Genomic DNA, 21,048 nt, shown 5'->3' with positions numbered 1-21,048 from the left:
GTGTAAGTCTTTTTGTTGTGAGTTTTGCTGCCACGTCAGCCTTTTTAAAAACATTTTTATTTATAAATTTGCTTATTTTTGAGCTCCTTGTGTTAGTCTGCATTTTAGGTCCAATCAACTAAATAACCTAACAGAAAGTCTCTCTTCAAGTGATAGTTTATGGCTTTTGATGTGGGTGTTGTGGAAAGGTTATGAACAACTACTTATCTTACCTGTTGTAGATGGCTCTTTGAACTTCTTCAGTTTGGAGAAATAGAGTTCATTTATGATCAAATTGATGAACTAAGACATCAGCAATCCACTTTGGGCTTGTCTGAGCAGGACCAAGCCCAAAGTGGATTGCTGATGTCTTGAAACAGCACCAATCTAAAGGGTTTTAATAGGGGATTCATCAAAAAAGCAAATTTAGAAACATTTTTACCATAAGTTTCATAATACATGCTTCGTCTAGCAGACATATTATGATATTTCTGTCAGAAGTGCTCCACTGGAAGTGCTACAGCTAGCTGCTGCTTCTGCTATTTGTTTGTGCAAAGTAATCTTAATATTCTATGTATTTACATAGCTTTTTTATTACTATTTACAGGCAAGCAAAGACTGAACTGTTAAAGATCTTCTGATGAGAAGCTACTACATGTTTGTTTGTTTGTTTGTTTCTTTGTTTTTGGGATTTACCATGTCCTTGATGATGGAGAATCCTCCTATATTTTACATTCTCACCAATATTTATTTTTTTTTTAACCTCTCGGTTTTAAATGTTAATGTAGGTTTGGAAACAAACAAACTAAAAGAAGGGAACCAGAGTAAAACAATAATTTCACCCATCTGCAGGCTCTGCTGCTCTGTGGTCCTCCGGTTGTCATGGCAACGACTGAGTCAGCTTGGGTAAGCTTTCCAAGAAGTTAGCTCGAGTTTACTTCCAAGAAAACCACCTGAATTAGCTGTTTGTTTGTTTTTTTGTTTTGTTTTTTTACTATTACTATTCGTTTTTACATGTAGTTGGCAGAAAAGTAAACTAGGCTAAAAAATCGAACTTTACAAATACGAGCTTCTTTCTGTGCGCTTCCCAGCTCATGAAAGTTTAATTTTAGTTCCTAATGTTTCCCGGGGCTGCCTGCGTGTGTTTTATTCGGCCCCCAGCGAAGCAAAGCGTCAGACTATTGGCCTGTGGCGTGGAGACCCTCCCCTCGGACGTCCATCTCCCTGCGGGCTGAGGAGGAGGCGCAGCGGCGGGGAGCGGCCGGTCAGTCGGCGGCTGGAAGCGGGGCGCGCTCGGACACTTGGCTAGCTGCTACTGCTGCTGCTGCTGCCGCCGCCTGGGGAGGGACGAAAGCGGTTCGGACAAGACTAACCCCCGGGAGCACGAACCACAATTTCCCCGGCGCGGGATCTAGATATTTCCTGAGGTGTTTGGACGCGGGGTTAATAACAAAATGCACCGACTATCGGGGAAAACGGGAGTGGACAGCCTTATAGAGATGAGCCCGACGGACTCTTTCAGCGGTGAGTAACAGACAAGAGTCATCTTTTTTTTTTCCATCATGAGGGAAATTAGATTTAAAATAAACTCATGGCACTCAGCTTGATGATTTCCTCACCGAGGTTCTATTCCTCCCCTCTGAAGTAAGTTTACAAACACAAACTCACCAAATAGTACTGTTTTAGTGCTGCTATTAAAATTATACATGAGTCATTCAGCCTAAAACACAACTAATAGGTTGAAAAGGACATTTTAATCACTTTTGGATGTCATGATGTTTACTTGGCTGGATCATCTTCACACTGACTACATATTTGAGCCATGAGTACCATTTTTAAACATAGCCCGTCTGTTTGTTGCCACCTTAACCAGCTCATAGTTTTGTCCTTTTTTTCTCCCCATGGAAGCAGTGATTTACAGGCAGCTGGCCCGCCTGCTGGAAACACTCCGTCACCTACAGGCAGTCACTTTGTCCACCACAAGAAAGCCCCCCCCCCCATCAAATCTCTCTCTGCTTGCTGTCTGAACAGGGATTTTAAACAAACGCTCACAAGGCGGGCTGTGCTTTGGCCATTTATGGCCACGAAATGTGCTGAACCAGAGGTGACTCGGCCCGGATGCTCTGTAGCTGCTGAGAGTATGAATCAGGATATAAAGGGTAGAGTTTCATCTGCTGCATTAGGAGCTTTGTACAGTGCTGTTGTCCGTCAGAGACCTTAAAGTCTGAGGGATTCGTGCAAGATAAGGAAATGTACTCTTCTCTCTTGCGTTTGTAGTGTTTTGAGATGGCAGCGGAGGCCATGTTTTTCACTTAAACCACAATAACACAAAATGGTTATTTATTATAACATAAAAGTCTCTTTGTGGGCACCCTGAAGCATACTATTGCTTGTGTTTTAATTGGTGATCACGCTTTCTTTAAGTTATCCCAGCATTACGTCAGGAGGCTTCGTTGGCGTATGTGTGGACCTGAAACTTGCAGCTCGCGAACTGTGACCACAAAGCTTCCTGCTTTGGGAAATCAGACCAGCCCAGCATAAAAGAAATTGAAACTCTTTAAACGTTTTCTCGCAAAGTAGTAGTTGTAGACAACACCCCTGTGGATTTCGGCTTCTGTAAATCTATAGAAAACAGTGAGATTAGGGAATTAGCTCGGCCAAATCAGCTTTTTATTTCTTTGCGCTGTTTTCAGATTCAGCATTTTCTGGCTTTCTTTTTTGCAGCTGGGTTTTTAAATGACTACATTTTGACAAATACAGATTCACGTCACAGTCGCTTTCTTAGATTTTCGATGGGTTTTGCTGTGAATATATTGAAAAAAAGAGCGAGAACATGTTGTAGCATACCCACAACGATCAGCTGCTCACTCTTGAACAAAGCCCTTTCTGTGATGCTTTTTTAGTTGGGGGGGAAATCTCTTGACACAGCTGACTGGCTTGTAATGCATCCAGTAAGGCGCCAAATTGTGACAAAGTATGCCCAGCTGTTTGAAAGTCCTCCTCAGGCTCTGTTGAGTTAAGTTCATTCAAATCAAAGACACGATTGTGTCTCTTAAAACTAAAAATATCAAGATGTCGTATTAGAATATTGTTAATGTTGAGCATAAAAGCATGGCTCCGTGGTTTTGTCAGCGTCTGAAGTAAAGTACATTGTGTAGTTATGATTGTTTAGGGAATGATAGTTGGTAAATAAGATAAGATACTTGTCCTTGTGGCTGTACATGTGAACAGCACTACATGATTATATCCAGCACTTAGATTACTAGGCTCTGTTTGTCCATTTGGAGGGTCAAAACCAGCAGCAGATTAGAATCTATCCAAGTAGGGGTGAAATAAAGAAAAGGAAGGTCCCTGTATGCTTCCTGCTGATATGAGATATTTCCCTTTTTGTGATAACTCCATTGGATCGTAAAATAGTGAGTGTTCAACTGATTGGATTCTCCTTAGGGCTCGCTCTGTCTTCCAGTTCATTTGCATTGGAAATAGTAGTTTTTTTACTTTAATCTTAGATCGTTTTTTTTCTGTATTGTCTTATTTTCCACAGGGTACAAGAGCAAAACGTCAGTGTAGTTGTAAAAATGTTTAAAGGGGCACAACTAGTAAATGTAAAGACTATGACTATAAAGGGGCCAACCAGTGCCTCTCTGGACTTGTACCTAAACTATATACTGTGTAAATCTAGACCTCCAACTGGAAGTTGGAGCTGAACCTGGACCAGTGTCCCTGGTTGGCTGGCTCCAGTCCAAGTGTACAAGTTTTAAGTCCTGCCTCCTTCATGTAAGCAAATGGAACATTGTCCTTGGTAAAATGAAAAGCTACACCTCGGATTTTTTTATTCAGGTGCTGATTTTGTTGACTCACATAGTTCTCACCTTGCAGCTGTAAGCTAAAATATTCGTTGTTCTAACAGGTTTAGCTATAACTTGTTATTTCCTGCTGGAAACAAAGCTCGTGCGACGCCACGATTGTGTGCGGGAGAGTGGGCGGGACTTAAAGCCCCGCATCTCCAGTGCACGGACTCTGGTTCCAAAAATACGACCGGGTCCTGAGAGAAGGCAGGGACACTTGGTCTGTAATATACATACAGTTTACGGTCTAAATCCGCTACTGGTTACAGCAAATTAAAAGGTAAACAGAAGTCCACACAAAACCTCCCGCTAACTTCACTGATGCACAAAGTTTAGCTGCAGCGCATTACAAGCTCAGTGCCCTCCCCCCCTTCTAACTCTTTCAGCTTGCTTCAACTTCAATGTAGCGTAAACATGTCACATAAGCAAATGACAACCGCGACAGCCCGTTTTACATATTCCTGTTAGATTCACAGAGTGAAACATAAGGTTATATTCCAACAACCAGTAAGCCCGTACGGCAAAATCAAAGCTGCATCACATGCCGTGCTCCGTTTTAGTTCAAAAGTTTTGGAACCATGCAGCATTTAAAACAAATGTTACTCTTTTAGTTTTAGGTCAAAATGTTTGTGTGCTCTTTTCAGCTCTGGGTATGCGTGTTTTCTGTGCCGAGTCCAGACTAAATATAACCTCGGAGACCGTCAATTAGGACTGTTAAAGCTTAGTTTGAAAACACAGACACGGAGGCTGAAGCCTTTTTATTTTTGTTCAGCAGTATTGGTACCTGCTATGTTTGTTTGACTTCCATCTGCATCTCCCATTTGTTTATGCAAAGCTTTTTTTCAGAACCTACCCGTAAAAGTTAAACTGGCATCTGGAAGGCTGTAGGCAGAGAGTGAAACTATAACTTGATTGTAGCTTCGTCACAACAGTTACGTCTATATTTAATCACATTTAGGGGGGGGTTAACCCGGCTTCTTATTCTTGTTTCCTGGAGTCACACTTGTAATCGCAGCAACATGGCTGTGTGTTTTCTGTCAGAAGGGTCTGGTTGAGTCACCCGGTCTGCCCTGAGGGACCGCTGCCACAACATGCTGTACAAATATAGACCACAACACTGGCTGGCGGCTCGTCGCTGCTCCACTCAAGCAGCTGTTCGTGTGCCTGAAACTTCACTGCCACCAAATTGCCTGTTTGGTGGCATTTTTTTTTTAAAGCGTTGGTTTCGTAAATCATTCTGTCACTAACTGAGTGGTGTTGTGTTTTTTTAATCTTAATGTCTTGCAGATGATATGAATGGCTATGAACAACATGCCTCATCAAGCACAGGATCCCAAGGACCGTCTGCGGTAAGCACCAGCTCACCACAAAGCTGCACTCAATCATCACCGTTATCATGACACTTCCACAAAGCAGCTCGCTTTTATACTATACAACAAGTCTTCACAACTTTGATATTGGGCTGAGTGTTGATATTTTTGTCTACAGAGTACATCAAATTTAATTGGAATTTATGCAAATGGTTTAAATATCTGAAATCAAATTTATATTTTGCTTTGAATTTAACAGTACTGTATCTTAACCTCCATCTGTCTTCTTTCATGGCTGCAGAGTGTTATTGTTTACTAATGTGAGGAGCTTTCTTTAGATTTCCTTCCTTCTCTTTTCCATTTTGTGTATCCCTCCCATTAAAACAGACGGGCTGCTTTTTGCGTCTGAAGGAGCAACATATAACGGCATTAGTTTTGTTGACAACAGCGACCCTGGAGAATTAGATGTGGTTCTAATGCTCGTATATTTTCCTCCTTTCACACTAAAGTCTCCTCTTGATGTGTGTGTGGAGACCTGTGAGTCTCTCAACGCCAGCCTGGCCTCCCTGGCCTCGTCCGACCTCAGTGACGGTATTCAGTGCAGATCTCAACCCTCAGAGCGAATCAATGCTCTGTCTGGGGTAAGATATCAGTCCAGAGCTGCAGATGCATGCTGTTGTGTCAGTGTGGGGGTTTCTTTGACGCAAGCTCGGAGCAGAAGCATCTAAAACGGACTACAACGTGTCTGTGATCCCATCTGGTCTCTTCTGAAGTGTTTTTTTTTTTTTTTTTAACGTGACCTGCCGACTCATTCATTCACCTCTATATGGCGTCACTGCTGCAGTTTTAATGGCATGTTTTGGAAAATCTTCTGGTGTTCGTGTCTTTCTCACTGTCCACTCGGTTCCTCCACAGTTTTCAAGAAAACGGGCGATATTCCTGAAGTATCGTTCCAGGGTATGGCATGGTAAAACAGCCTTGTGTTGTCGTGCTGCTTTGTGCATATATCTGTTTGGCTGCCGGGCTTTCATCCTCTCAGTGTTGAGTTTCGCTGCCAGCATTAGTTATTCAGAGAATGAAGCTTGGACATCATGGAAATCAATACATACTTCTTGCCAGAGAGCTGATGCTGGCTTGTAGAAAGCATGTTGTTGTTTTTTTCTTTTTCCTAAGAGCAATGGAAACAAGCTCTGATGTTCACTGAAAATGGAAAATGCCTTTTTTGATTTGCTTGTTTTTCTCACCTGTAATAATTGTTCGCTTCACTGCGGAGAAAGCGACGGTGTTACAGGATAATTAGAAGCCTAACACCTTTACATAAACATGCAGAGTCACACACATTTGTGTGTGTGCTGTTAAGTCTATTTCTATTCTAAGTACAGTGCATATAGTGTAATCAAGGCACCGCCCTGTGCTCATGACAGAATGACAATGGTCTGCAGCTAAACATATGCACTAGAAGCGTTTTCTAGTCCTCTTGAATGTGGTTTAGTTAGAATAGAAAGTACCCATTTTAATGAAAAGCCTCAATTTTTAACAGCACACTATTCAGGTTAAAAGCTTCTCTGGTAATTGGTCTCCCTTTAATCAAAGGCTACGATTTAACTAAGTGTATAATCCTTTCAAGACGTTTTAGAAAGGAACTTCTGCAAATGCTTTGTTGTGTTTTTAAAATTTTTTAAAATAATTTCAGTATAGTTCGTGGGAACAAGCCTTGGTTTATTAATGCTTATATTTTTTTTCAGCAGGGTCATTTAAATGTATGCTCGACTCTGACATTAAACCAAATGCCATTTTTATTCAAATTTACAGATCCATATAAAAAGAGCTACCAAATATTTACAGTTTAGGTCACGTTTTCAGATGGTAAGTATTTATTATATGCAATAATAATATAACCATATCCGCTTACTATTAAAAAAAAAAAAAAGGGAAGCTTTACTTAAATATAAACTGCTGCTGGAGAAGTACGCTGTAATTATATTAGATCTACACATGTGTGTGACATTACTCAAGGTGAAATTTGAAGCACAAAACTGGCTTCTAATTTCTCCTATCCCTAAATTAGAAGTCAGCTCAAGATACACCTTGCTTTAAAGTTGCTGTCGAAACACCCGGTAGTTTGGCGGTCGGTGAACGTACAGAAGCGAAGTTGCAGTTTCACCGAACACGCAGATGGACGGGCAGATGCACCGATTCCATACAGCTGATCTGTAATTACGGCAAATTAGAGAGTTCCTGCAGCTGCATCCAAGTTAAGGAAAGCAACCGACCCTGTCAGGGTCAGCACGGTCCAAATGTGGTCCGGGAGGTAATGCAGACCGGTGGTTAAAAATGTGTGCATAATTTTGGATTAGAGAACCAAAAAAATTGTCGACAGGTCCTGTGCACGTCTGCAGCTTTAGGTTGGTGCAGCAACATGAACGGGGAGTGTAGACATGCTGTAGCTTTAAAAGTTTTTTTTTTACTTGCATTTTTCATCATTACCTCTCAATGTCTTCAGATTGTCCCGTCAAAACAGAAAGATCACTCATAATATATCTGTTACTTTTATTTTCTGTTATTTACTCTTATCAGACTATTGTAACACTAAGTGAATATTCAGTGTCACCAACAGAAGAGCGACTTTGAGCTTTCTTCTGGTCTACATATCACTCCTCCTGTTGTAGTTGTAAACCCAATGATTATTTTTAAAACATTTTCATAATACACTATCTGGTGATTTATGAAAATTTTGCCAACAGAGAGAGCTGACTCCAATAGTTATTGCCATAGTTTTAGGAACAGATGTTGTGCAAAAGGTTAAATTGAAGTGTAAGTTGAGGATGACTCTCAGCTACTACCACACCAAATTTTAGCTCAGCAACTGTAAAACTGGCTGAGTTGAAGCCATTTCAGTGGTTTCTAAGCTGGCTTAGCTGCGGTGGTTTAATCAGTTGTTGATGTACATCCAGTGATTACTTTCTGAGAGTTTTTTTATGTATAGTTTGGATTTCTGTAGATGATATTTTCAAAAATTGTAACGGGTTCATCATCAATCTCATGACAGAACAACAGGCGGGATTGATATTGAAGCTGAAACATTTTAATAAAGAGACCTCAGACTGGTTTCAAGTCTGTTCCACCAACATGTTAACATTTCCACCAAACAAATACAACGCCCACACATTTACCCATTGTGGTCTGTCACGCCATAGGTTTCGCTCTAAAGTGTTGTGCCTGTGCGTGTGTCAGGCAGAGTTTCTCCATCTTTAATTTGATGCTATATAATAATGGCTATATTTACTCTTTGAGTTTACTGTCCTCCCTAGACTATATCTCTATGCAAACTAGAACAAATTTTGCATTTATTTTCTGGACAGCAATGAAAGCCTATGTGAAACGGGCGCTCCATGTTCCACGTTTATGGAACAGAACAATACTTGTATTGTGTGCAAACGGACACCGATGGGGTGTACATCAGTACATTCGAACTGAATAATGAATTCACGGAACTCTGGGCCAGGCTGGGCTAGCAGATTTAATAATTATGTGAAACGTGACGCAGCATGTTTGAGAGACTGTTTGCACAGTGCAGAGCTATAACTCCCTCCCGTCTCTGATGCTGTGCCCTTATTAGATCAGCTAGCTGGCAGCAGCTCTCCTGCCCTCGTGCTGATGTCATTTCTAGGATGCTACTTCTTTAAACCTTCCTCGTCAGTAAAAAGTAGAATGACCAAGCAAGGGATGGGCTGTCCTGGGACGTCGACTGAGCTGCAGTGGAGTGAGAGTGAGACAGGTTGTGCAGCCTTCAGGGCTGGACTCTGGTCCCCGGAGTAAGGCGGTTTAGCAGATGCTAATGCATCTCAATCATAAAACAAGTGGGCCATGGAGGTAAAGTGCACTTCCTTTCCACCCTTTCTGCACAGCAGTGGGCTGATGGACGGAGCAAACTCTGTCAGAACAACGACTGAGTGAGATGTGGTGATTTTGATGGCTTTCTCCTCGTATGTGTTGAAACCAGCTGTAGTGAAGTGTATGAAGGTGCAATGTATGCAGCTATTTTTAGCTCTGTGAACAGCTGAAGCAGCACAGACAGAAGCCTTGTCCTCTCTGACTGCATTCCTGTGTGGTGCATGTTTTTATCCGTCCAGTAGCCTCTTCAGGATTAGCATAGCAGACTCACTTTATTGGAATTTCTGCTACCACAGCACTCATGGTCTCAGCCAATATGAAATCGAGAATTGACAAAAAAGTCACAGTCTAAAGGTCCAGTTCAATTGGAGGCTTGTGAATTATCAGTTTACTGAAATTCATCCTGAGGGACAGGCAGCAGAAAAAAAGTCTTTTCCTGTAAGTCATTATAAGGGAGCGTGAGCAAAAAGCATCTTAGACGTCAGTGATTCCCTCTGTAAGCATGCCGTTTGCGTTTGGAGTGAAAAGACATTAATCAGCATCTTAGATGTAGATGAGTAACGAAGTGTGAAGTGACCTGGAGGCGTGAAACACTGGACGCAGTTTAACTCTGTGCTCCTGCGCTGCGAGTTCAGCTAAAGACGTGCTAAAACTGTGCCGTCACGTATGTGTGATTAAGTGGTTGCCTCTCTGTGTTATCTCATTTCAGATAGACAAACAACAACAGAGCAAAGACTCTGTGTTCTTCCGAGATGGAGTGCGCAGAATTGATTACGTCCTGTCTTATGTCGACGATAAAGACGGCGATAAAAAACAGGTAAGAAATAAAATATTTTTGGTGCATGTCTGTGACGTTTTGTCACTACTGTATGTTTTTTGTTATTTCTATCAGCACACAAAACAGTATTATTCATATTAGACTGATTGGATTATCCTGAGAAGGTAGCACGTCACACAAAAGGAAGGCTTTGGTTATTTCCTCATCTGCAGTAAGACCTCCTTACAGGAAACCTTCACTTGTTTTCCTGGATCATGCTCTAAATACCACAGCGCTGATAAAATCTGCTAAACTTTTTTTTCTAAAGCTAGCTTCCAAGAAGACAAAGATTTCCTGTCCAGATTTTTATTCAGAAAAAAATATTCTGTCGTGTTTCTACACTTCATGTCTTATTGTGTGCAAGTATTTTCTCAGAGTGCTGACAGTACTGAGCTGTTAGCCTTCACCACCAAAGTGTCATCATTCCTAGGCCTGAAGGACGACTCACATTTTGCCCACATTTTCAGCCAGTGAGTCAACAGAAAACCCTCTGGTCCAGGCAGGAACAGCGTTAATTTTTTCCACTAAGGGAGGAAAGGCGAGCGGGAGGTCACTTCCTGTGCTTCATCCAGATGCATTGCAAAATATTGCCCTAAATCTGAGCTCTAACGGGGAGGCGTCAACTCCTCATTTGAGCTCTTTTTTTTCACTGCTAAAACACAAAAAGAGTTCTTTCAGTGTATGTTTCTGAAAGTATGAAAACAAAGCGCCACGTGGTAGCTTTTAAAATATCACTGTTATCACAACTCATTCTCACAACCTGTTTCTACTGCTGTGAGTGTTACAAAGAAATCTGCTGAATGAGTCTGATTTAGCCACGCTTCACACTATAATTTATCATAAAAACAATTGTTTGTATTCACAGCACTGACCATGAGGCCATCTTCATTTTACGTACAGATTCGTGTCACATTTGCCCATATCTTATTGGTTTGTTCAGCTGTAAAATAAAATGTAAATTCTAAACATTTTTTATTTTCTAACAGAGATCTTTAATGAGCTGGATTGTTGGTTTTCATTTGTTTAATTTTCTATCAGCAGGTGATTTATATATATATATATATGTGTGTGTGTACCTTTCACAACATTTAAATATTCCTCTTAAATTTTCTTCTTCAGAAGGAGAAGAGGGAGGTGTATGAATTCAACTTAAAGGAATTTGGCCTGGAGCTGGAATTAGAAGAAAAATCTGTAAGAGTCACTTATCACTGAAATGCTTATGTCTAAATATGTAACCTCAAGTTCAGCTTTTACTGCCAAGTAATATTTTAGTTTCAGTAACCTGTGCGTCCTGTTTGTTTCCAGGAGTCAGAGGACGGAAAGACCTACTTTGTCAAGATCCATGCTCCGTGGGAAATTTTGGCCACTTACGCAAACGTGCTGAAGATCAAGGTTCCGTTCAAGGTCTCCGACACACAAGGCGACAGCAGTTCGATCCCCATGAACTGGCTGTCCACGCCTTTCCGTCTGCCTAAGGACATCATGCACCCCGAGCCCGATTATTTCACCGCTCCCTTCAACAAGGATAAGTCTGAATTCTTCCTTATCGACAACAAAGACACGTTCTTCCCTCCCTCGACTCGCAACAGGATAGTAAGCATCCTTCTTCGCCTTCTTTGTGACCTTCAGTATTCGAAAGCTGCAACATTTTCAGAATGCTTACAAGAACTTTGGGGTCATTAATGGAAACCGTTGTAAATGCAGTGGCCTTTTTTTTTTTTTTAATGTCTGACCAGGTCTACTATCTCCTGTCCCGCTGCTCGTACACCAGGAAGGAATGTGGAGATGTGGAAAAGAAGGGAATCAAGAGGTTGCTGAATAACGGCACCTACACTGCTGCCTTCCCTCTCCATGATGTGAGCTTCTTTTAGTTAACCTGTTTTATTTCTTGCATTAAAAAAAAGGAATAGGGTCTCCAGTGGAGTTTTTACTCACTTCTCTTTAGCAGTTGCATCCTGCCGAAAGCAGCTTTTATTGTTGAATAGTAAGGATGGATACAATCAATAAATGTGATAATAAATTGAGTTTTCTGCGTGCTTTCAGTCGAGATACTGGACAAAATCAAAAGATGAGAACAGCAAAAGTGAGAGATACACTCTGTACAAACACTGGGCGCAGTTCCTCTGTTTTTTCAAGGAGCAGCCCCTCGACCTGGTCAGGTAAATCCACAGAGCTGAGAGCTGCTGTTCAGAGAAGCACATCAGGCCGGCATCAGGAATAAAAGCACATGCGTCTTCTGTCCTCAACAGAAAGTATTATGGGGAGAAGATTGGCATTTATTTTGCTTGGCTCGGCTTCTACACTGAGATGCTGTTGTTCGCCGCAGTCGTGGGAACAATTTGTTTCATTTACGGATTCCTCACCTACGACGACAACGAGTGGAGGTTAGTTTTCTAGATGTTTTCAGATACTTTTATTTTTGCATTATTTATAATTATCGACATCCCTTTTTTGTTTTTCTTTTCAATAGTAAAGAAATATGTAGCGAGCGGATTGGAGGGAATATCGTCATGTGTCCACTTTGTGACAAGAAGTGTGGCTTCTGGAAACTCAACACAACGTGCAACTCGTCGTGGGTGAGTAATTTGTGCTCACTGTGACTCATGTTCTTCCCACAAAACATGTCATTTAAAGAATGGTTCCAAATAAATATTAACAAATCAGGTTTTTTTTTCATTCACTTATTATGTCTTAATTGTGCTTATCTTCCAGCAATCCCACCTATTTGACAACGTGGCAACGGTGTTTTTTGCCATTTTCATGGGAATTTGGGGTGAGTAAACATATCTGCTCTCATTGTTTTCTGTTAAACACAGTGTGCCACCTAGTGGATTTGATTGTCACTTAAATGAACTGTTATTTGCCACTTGAAGAAATGGCTTCCTCTAAAAGAAAACAAGTGATTTACTCATTATTAGAGTCTTGAAGATGTCTTGAATAGTAACAAAGGAGAACATCAGTAACAGCCTTTTCCAGGCATAATCGGAGCGCTCATTCTGTACAGCTAGTTAAGGTCGTTATTTTTCTCATGTTGTGTGACGGATCGAATGTCTCTGCAGTGACACTGTTTCTGGAGTTCTGGAAGAGGCGACAGGCCCGCCTCGAGTACGAGTGGGATCTGTTCGACTTTGAGGAGGAGCAGCAGCAGCTGCAGCTTCGGCCAGAGTATGAAATCAAGTGTCACGTCCAGAAGGAGGACCCCATCACTAAGGTGTCTGTGTACTAATGAAACATCCTAATTTACTGTGAGATACTGTTCTTTTAGTCCATTTAACTTTTACAGGAATTACTCAATGATAAGACTTGATTACAGTATGAATTAGTTGTTTGAATGAAGGGTGTTTAGTTTATCTGGTAGAACTGAAGTAACAACAGTATCAGACTTGTAAAATGAACAGAAACAGATTGTTGCAACCATCCATCATCACATCCCGCCCATCTTTAGAAACAAGAGTGGGCACTTGCCAGAACTGTTACAGATGTAGTGGGGAAGGTTTTTCTGTGCTGGGCCCCGGTGATCTTCTGGGTAAGGGTGGCGCACGACGCGGACTGACAGTTTGGTGAGGACGAGGTTTTGTTGTGGTGTAGTTTTGGTAGATGACAGACATTTCTGGAAAGACTCAAGAGGCACAAGTTTCCTTTTGCTGAGTTCAACGTTCATCTGTTAGCCAATCTATCTTGTGAGAAGTTTTTTCTTTTTTTTTTTTTGTCAAACCTTGTGTTCATTAGAAGACCACAAATGAAAGACAAATGAGATCTGATTGGAAAAAGTGGTTCTGCCTGCAGATTTAACTTGAGGAACTTGGCCTTCTAGAGTTCTCTTTTCAGGATGTCTCTAAGGATGGCTGACCATTATGTCGCTGCTTTTGCTTGCCTCTGATTTAGGAAATGGAGCCTTACTTACCCCTAACAAGCAAGTGTGCACGCACATGTCTGTCTGGAGCAACCGTCCTGTTGTGGGTGAGAATTTTATCTTTGGTACACTTGATTTGTTTAAAGTGCTTCCATCTCCCATCTTCTCTCTCCACCTGTTCTCAACGGTCTTCCTCATCAATTCAACCAGGGCTTGTATGCGTAAAACAAAACCTAATGGGGATAATTTAAAAAAACTGACAGCTGTGATCACATCATAATACTTCAATAAACCAATGGTAATGCTTGTTAATTAGTCTAAATACTAGCAGTGAGGCATTCTTAGAAATAGAGGTAGGCCAATTGGTCAATCAGCTACATTAATTTGGTTGATTTTTACCATTTTAAGAAAAATAATTAGATTTGGTCTGTGTATGTGTTTCTTAGACAGAAACTATGGATAAATTCAGACTTGTAACGTTCATCATAGCAAGTCTTTAATGAACTCTAGCACAAGTACGAATGTGTACTGATCTGCATCAGGCCTTGACATTAAATCATTAAATTACAAGCTTTTGTTTCAAAATCGATCAGATTTGTATGAATATTAAACTGTTTTAGGTACGGTCCAAAACCAAACAAAATAGCTTCATAAATGATCTGCACTCATTTCTGAAGCATCGTTTTTTTTGAAAACTGCAACTGGTCAACATCTATTAAGAGATGTGAGTTATCAAACTGATCCAAATCTCATTAGTTTTTTCATATAGATGGAAACTATAACATCTCTGTAATAAATTTCTTTTTTCTCACTTACTACTAATATTCATGCTGAATGAAAACATTAACCTTGTCTTGTGCACAGATTTTTTTGCCTGCACTTTTGCAGCTGATTTGGTGTTTTCGCTTGTTTCTTTTCCTTGTTGTTGTTGTTCATGTTGTCATAGTTTTTTTTTTTTTCCTGTACTGAAGATTTTGTTGATCATTGCCTGCATCATCGGGGTCATCGCGTACCGCTTGGCGGTGTACGCAGCCTTCGCTAGCATCATGAAGGACAGCCCCACCAACAACCTGGAGGTGGTCGGCCCCTACATCACACCTCAGTTGGCCACCTCAGTCACAGCCTCCTGCATAAACTTTGTCATCATCATGATCCTCAACCTCTTGTATGAGAGAGTTGCTATTTGGATCACCGATATGGGTGAGCGCCACGGCATGACACCGGATCCGAAAGTGACACTTCTTGAAAATGTAGCCACGTGAAAGTATATTTAAAATCTTTTTTTTTTTTTTTACGTCCTGTTTGACAGAAATCCCAAAGACCCACCTGGAGTATGAGAACAAACTGACAGTGAAGATGTTCCTCTTCCAGTTTGTCAACTACTACTCTTCCTGCTTCTACGTGGCGTTTTTTAAGGGCAAGTTTGTCGGCTATCCTGGAGATTACGCTTACATGTTTGGCAAGTGGAGCAAACTGAGGAATGAAGAGGTACCGCGTGCACGATGGAGCAAAAGATCTGGGATTCAGCTTCAGCCTATATTTTAGTTAATGTTTCTTTCTTTGTTTCTTCTTGTTTTTCTCTGCCTGTGTGTGCTCAGTGTGACCCCGGTGGCTGTCTGATTGAGCTAACAACCCAGCTGGTGATCGTGATGACTGGAAAACAGGTGTGGGGCAACATCCAGGAAGCTCTGCTGCCGTGAGTACAGAAACATCCAATTATGTTTCTTTGCGGTGAGTAGACATGTTGTAGTTTAGCACATTTTGAAGCAGGGGTTCAAAACCTTTCATCTTCCAGCCTCCAAAAATAGACTTATTACTGCGGAACTAATTTCCTAGAATCTAATAAAATATTAAAGAATAGTCATTTGACTTTGGGTCCTCAAGAAAAGGGTTCATTGTTGAAATATAATAAACATGTTTAAGAATCAAATTCAACACAAAGTGAGTGCATCAGAACCTTTGAGAAAAATAGACTCTGCAAAGGCACATTAAAAATAAACAGAAGCTGCGTTAATAAAGCTATGGTTGTTTCCAGTTTAACTCAGCATTCAGTATTGTTGTGAAAAGCTTCCTGAACGTTCTGTCGCCCTCTTGCGTCGTCCAGGTGGCTGATGAACTGGTGGGGCAGCAGGAAGGCACGAAACCACCCAGAGAGTCTGTACAGCCGCTGGGAGCAGGACCACGACCTGCAGAGCTTTGGGCAGCTGGGCCTCTTCTACGAGTACCTGGAAATGGGTAAGAATCTGGTACAGAGTCAACTTACTAGTCACAAAAAAGGCAATTAAAGTCTGAATTTTTTTAGGTAACTCATTTTAAAGTCCAAACTATCAATACTACATGGATTTTAGCATTTAGTGACTAGATTTAGACCAAAAGCAGAGCCAAAATCGGCTGGAAATGTTGCATTCACAGACTGATTTATGACAGATTATATCCTGTAGATGGTGCTGTTTGCTTGTGTTCTCTCACCACCGTCATCTCTCTCCTCTGTGTCCCAGTGATCCAGTTTGGTTTCATCACACTCTTTGTGGCCTCCTTCCCCTTGGCACCCCTCCTGGCTCTCATCAACAACGTCATCGAAGTCAGAGTGGACGCCTGGAAGCTCACCACTCAGTTCAGACGTCCCGTGGCAGCCAAGGCCCACTGCATCGGAGCCTGGCAGGAAATCCTCAACGGGATAGCTGTGTTTTCCGTCGTCACAAATGTGAGAGCCGACCTTGGCTCAGAATTTAGTTTCAGCGAGATTAGGTTGGTTTTACGAACCCAGCTATAACGGTTCTTGTTTTTCTTGCTTGTAGGCGTTCATTGTAGCCTTCACCTCTGATATGATCCCTCGGTTAGTGTACATGTATGCCTACCAGCCAGACGGGGAGATGAACATGAAAGGCTACATAAACAACAGCCTGTCTGTGTTTAACATCTCTGAGATCCCTGCGAAGAACAGCCCTGAGAACGGGGAGAATCCTCCCTGGTTTAACGACTCCATCACGACCTGCAGGTGAGAGTGGGAAAAATGACTCAGAGTACAGATCGTCTTTTCCCTTCTTTGTCACTGTAACTGCAGCAGAAGATGCCTTTCAGATTATATCATATAATAGCTGATTAAGCAGCTGATGTGGTACAATAAATGCAGTGTTTTATTGAAGCTAGTTTGGTGGAGCAGATGTTACCATAGTTTAAGTGCTGTTCAATTAGAGCATCTTTATGAAATCTCAGCATCAGTTTAATGAGACCATATTCAAAGCTCCTGTGTGCGTGTGTGTGTGTGCGCGGAGCCTAATTCACCTTAATGCAGCACGTTGCATTAGCTCATTAGCTGTCTGCTCTTCCGTGTGGAAATCCTTACAGAAACCTCTCGTGTCATTTCCAATAGGCTTTAATTTCATCTTTCCACGATTCAACATGACCGTTAACAGTCCTGAATTATAAATCACAACATCCACATATATGATTCTGGATAAACCCGGCCATGACTTCTTACCCATCTGCTCTTTCCTTGTAGATATCGCGATTACCGTTACCCCCCTGGGCATGAGAAGCAGTACTCCCACACGATGCAGTTTTGGCATATTTTGGCTGCCAAGCTGGCTTTCATCATTATTATGGAGGTAAAAACATCCCAAAGTTGTCTTTTCCATCATCTGAACTCAGCCTCGCAAACTCCCTGTGTGTAGCAGTTGATAAAGGACAAAAACAAAACATTTGTTCTCTTGAATTTCCATATGAGAATCACCAGCTTAAAGTTTGGACACCACTGCTCTGTTGACCAGTACTGTACTTCATCTCCTTATTTTCACTGACATTAGCCTTTACTTCATAGGATCTATAGAAAGACTCTGGAGAACTGTGTCAGACATTGTTGTTTCACTCATAAATGCCATAACAATATACTGTCATATGCTTTCTACGTATAAGAAATGCAATATTTGATGAAGACAGTAGGTGGTGCTTGTGCACAACATGCAAGACATGATGTTAAAAAGTGTGCTGTGGCCTCAGTTTTCTTCCATTTAAAGATGATGTGACCTTCATTATTTTCACACTGCTTCAGTTCAACATTACCAGGATATTGTAGCAAACTGTCAGCAGATTCACACACCTGTGCTCTCAGATGCAGCCCTTGTGGATAATGTTTAGAAGATGTATTCAGCGCTCGTAATGCCTGTGTGAAAATGGCTACAGTTTAATCAGGCGTGGCTTTTCTTCTCCCACAGCATGTTGTTTTTCTGGTCAAGTACTTTGTGGCCTGGCTGATCCCTGACGTCCCCTCTGATGTGAGGGCGCGAATAAAGAGGGAGCGCTACCTGGTCCAGAAGGAACTCCACGACTACGAAGTCAGGAAGCTGAGAGAGCAACTCCAAGAACGCAGCAACTACGAGTGTACCTGCCCACCGGGCATCTATCCGATTCTGCCCCAACACGAGATGCTGCCAGACATTTAGCTCAGTGAGTCAGACACGGTGATGCAGATTTCCTGATGCTGAATTGGCTGGGTTGTTTGTTGAATACAAACCCACAGGCCACTTTTAATAAACAGCTTTACTCACTCTAAAGCCATCCCACTTCCATTTATGTGCTGACCGTGGGAAGGCTGAAGGACCATGTGTCTATGCATGCTGACACTTTGAGACACTTGAATTTCGACGTCTGTCTCATATTTAGGACTCGTCAGTCTCTGTGTTGTTGTAATAATCAACTTGAAGGCAATCAAACTTTGCTGCAAGTAAAGAGGAAATCTTATTCACTGTGTCTAAAAGAAATAACTCACCCTTTTTTTAATATAAAACTATTTATTTTAAGTGCCACTAAGAGTAACCAAAGACTGAATGCCTTAATAAATCACACTTTTTTTGTACTTTATGTGCATCTTCTCAAAGGTTCAGTTCACGTTTGACTTTGTTATTTTTTTACAGCTGCAGCAACAAATCTGTGCTTTGATCTGTTTATCTGCTTTGAGCTCATTCGTCAATTCATCGGTTTCTTCAGACCATGACCTGACATGTGAAGTAGCTCTTTTTTTTTTTATTTAATGAAGAGCAATCTGTGCCCTTTGTGTTGACTGTGAGTAGGGACAGGTCTCGTCCTGCTGTAGCCAGTTGTTCAGCAGCAGCTGGCGCGTGTTGACTGTTTACCTGGAGACGAGAGGCGGAGGGTTCCCTTTCCTACGGTTCTCATGTTTTTTTTTTTTTCCCGGCACATCGAACCGAGCCGTGTTTGCTCGTCAGCCGTCACCCTCAGCAGCTCCAGTGCTCCTGGTTCCCTCAGCTGTGTCTTCGTAGAGAATCAGAGGCACCCATTTTTGTTTTGATTTTTTTTTTTTTTTTGCACAAAGCACTTAAACAATCGCAAAAAAAAAAAGATGAACGGCTAAATGACGCGATGGCGCTATATTTACAGTGTTTATCGAAGCAGCAGAGTGCGATGGGAACTCTTCAGGTAAATGGGACAAGGGTCGTAGGAGCGGATGCTTTATATTTATGTTTTAGCAGGAAGTAGTTTTTGTTTGGAAATTATATGAAGGATTTTTCACATGACTTGTATTGTTTGTGTAGTAACTTGTGAAAGGTTTATGAAGGATATTAATACGATGTAGAGATACTGAATGATTATGATTCTAAGATATGAATCTGTTTCATCTCACTGTTCCAGTTTGCCTTAGCTGAACTAATGCCCTCCGATGCCTTAATATATTCTTTTTCTATTACTATTTTTTTCATATTACCTCTTTTTCATAATATGTTCTCTGCTGTTGTGTTTTAGTTACAATCTGATTATTTTATCTCGCTCTGAGCTGAAAAAAAAGAAATAAGAGAGATAAATCTGTTTACTGTATGCTCAAAATGAAACTGTTGTTTGTGTTCTGCCTTTTTTGTAATTGTCCTGTATCCTAAAACATGATGTGATCAAAACAAAATCTCCAAAATAAAACTGAGAGACCAACTTGTGCAGAACTGTGGATGTTCAGCTCCCCTCTGGAGAACATGAGAACTGCTCCTCAGAGCAGATGGCCGGGTACAAAAAAAAAGATGCTGATAACTATTCAGTGTTTGTTCACACTCGCAGCCAGATATCTGGCAGATTTTTTTATTTATTTTTTGGCATAGAAAGCTTGCAGAGGTCATTACCATAACAAAAACATGGACAACTGAGCTTTAGGAAGGCTGCACTCTGGAATTTTAAGCATTAATGCATTGATGAGTCGTTTCACTGATAATAATGATGACTTCCTTAAAGTCAAAAAACTAAGAAAAGAGCTTTAGTGAAGATTTAGGTGTTAGGTGACATGGCCTGAAATTATTTTTATTACAACACCTTTTGCCACCCATTTAAGGTTTCCTTGGTTTAATATTCTCATTCCTCCTGAAGGTGGTAACCCCCCCCCCGCCCACCACCAGAGAAAAAGACCTACAGCCTGGTGCTCTCCTTCAGCCTGACCCTGTCTGTCACCTCCTCCTCATCCCAAGAAATAAATAAATAAAAGTAACCATCTGGAGCCTCCATAGCTTGGACGAATTCTGTGCCACAACTATTTCATCTCAGGATCCTCTCCTGTTTTGACCCGACCTGACAGTCTCACAGGTCCATCTTTTTTTTTTTTTTTTTTTTTTTTTGGGGGGGGGGGGAATTCTGCAGGCCAGGGTTTTGCAGTCTCATCCCCTACATTACCTCTCCGATCAGCTGTTTCAGACCGCCCATTGTAGAGGGAGATTCACGGCACTCTCTTACCTGCCGGCGCGTCGCTGGCTCCACTGCGCAGCCGCAGATCGGAAGGAGGAAGAAAGGAGATTTTCTGCACCTGAGCACGCGCGCGCTGACCACCTCTAGCCTAATTAAACAGGGAGCTTCAGGAAACCAGAATTCTCTGATCGTGTCATAAAATGTACACAAAATGGGGATGTTTAAAGACACATCCAGGAATGTCAAACAGACGTCTTCCTTACGCAACACCGCCCCTCTGCGTGCTGGACTCATACTGGGACTTTTAACAGTCCCAGTTAACACCGTTAACAGTTAACGGTGCAGACTTTATTTCATCAATTAAATATTGATTTACTAGTTTAGTAATCCTATGTTTAACTCGTAAAGGCCACGAATCACATATAGAATCACCAGAACTTGGCCAACGTGTGTGCGTAAAACCTGAACTTTTCTTTTTCCTGCAGCGACCGAGTTAGTTTTACTCTGCGCATCATTTTCAGATCCGTCAGAGATCAGTGAAGGACAGATGTCATCCAGATGACAGGTTTTTTTTTTTTTTTCGGATGTTGTAATTGAATTATAGGAGCGGATGGAGGGAGGGTGGGGAGGTGGGGGAGGCGGAGCTGCTGACAGGTGGAGGAGCTGCGC

General features: G+C 41.6%; 1 protein-coding gene across 6 annotated transcripts; it reads left to right on the top strand.

Annotated features, from left to right (window-relative positions):
* The first annotated feature begins 831 nt into the window (after positions 1–831).
* On the top strand, positions 832–19,047 carry ano5a (anoctamin 5a). 6 transcript variants are annotated; one of them, XM_017405769.3, is made up of 23 exons: positions 832–885; positions 1,141–1,503; positions 5,115–5,176; positions 5,647–5,778; positions 6,053–6,094; positions 9,741–9,848; positions 10,968–11,039; positions 11,154–11,441; positions 11,585–11,704; positions 11,892–12,007; positions 12,098–12,232; positions 12,319–12,424; positions 12,561–12,621; positions 12,908–13,059; positions 13,734–13,808; positions 14,673–14,901; positions 15,011–15,189; positions 15,300–15,397; positions 15,806–15,936; positions 16,200–16,405; positions 16,500–16,699; positions 17,204–17,309; positions 17,916–19,047. In XM_017405769.3, exons 2-23 carry the CDS (start codon positions 1,434–1,436, stop codon positions 18,141–18,143), a joined length of 2,916 nt encoding a protein of 971 aa, XP_017261258.1. In that variant the 5' UTR covers positions 832–885; positions 1,141–1,433; the 3' UTR covers positions 18,144–19,047. The 6 variants fall into 6 exon arrangements, with proteins under 6 accessions (XP_017261258.1, XP_017261257.1, XP_017261259.1 ...); XM_017405768.3 differs by lacking the exon at positions 13,734–13,808 and adding an exon at positions 13,294–13,374; XM_017405770.3 differs by lacking the exons at positions 6,053–6,094; positions 13,734–13,808 and adding an exon at positions 13,294–13,374.
* Positions 19,048–21,048: the final 2,001 nt, after the last annotated feature.

This window comes from Kryptolebias marmoratus, linkage group LG11, assembly GCF_001649575.2.
Source record: "Kryptolebias marmoratus isolate JLee-2015 linkage group LG11, ASM164957v2, whole genome shotgun sequence".
NCBI classification, from domain to species: Eukaryota; Metazoa; Chordata; class Actinopteri; order Cyprinodontiformes; family Rivulidae; genus Kryptolebias; species Kryptolebias marmoratus.
This window is presented reverse-complemented; position numbering and strand designations above follow the sequence as displayed.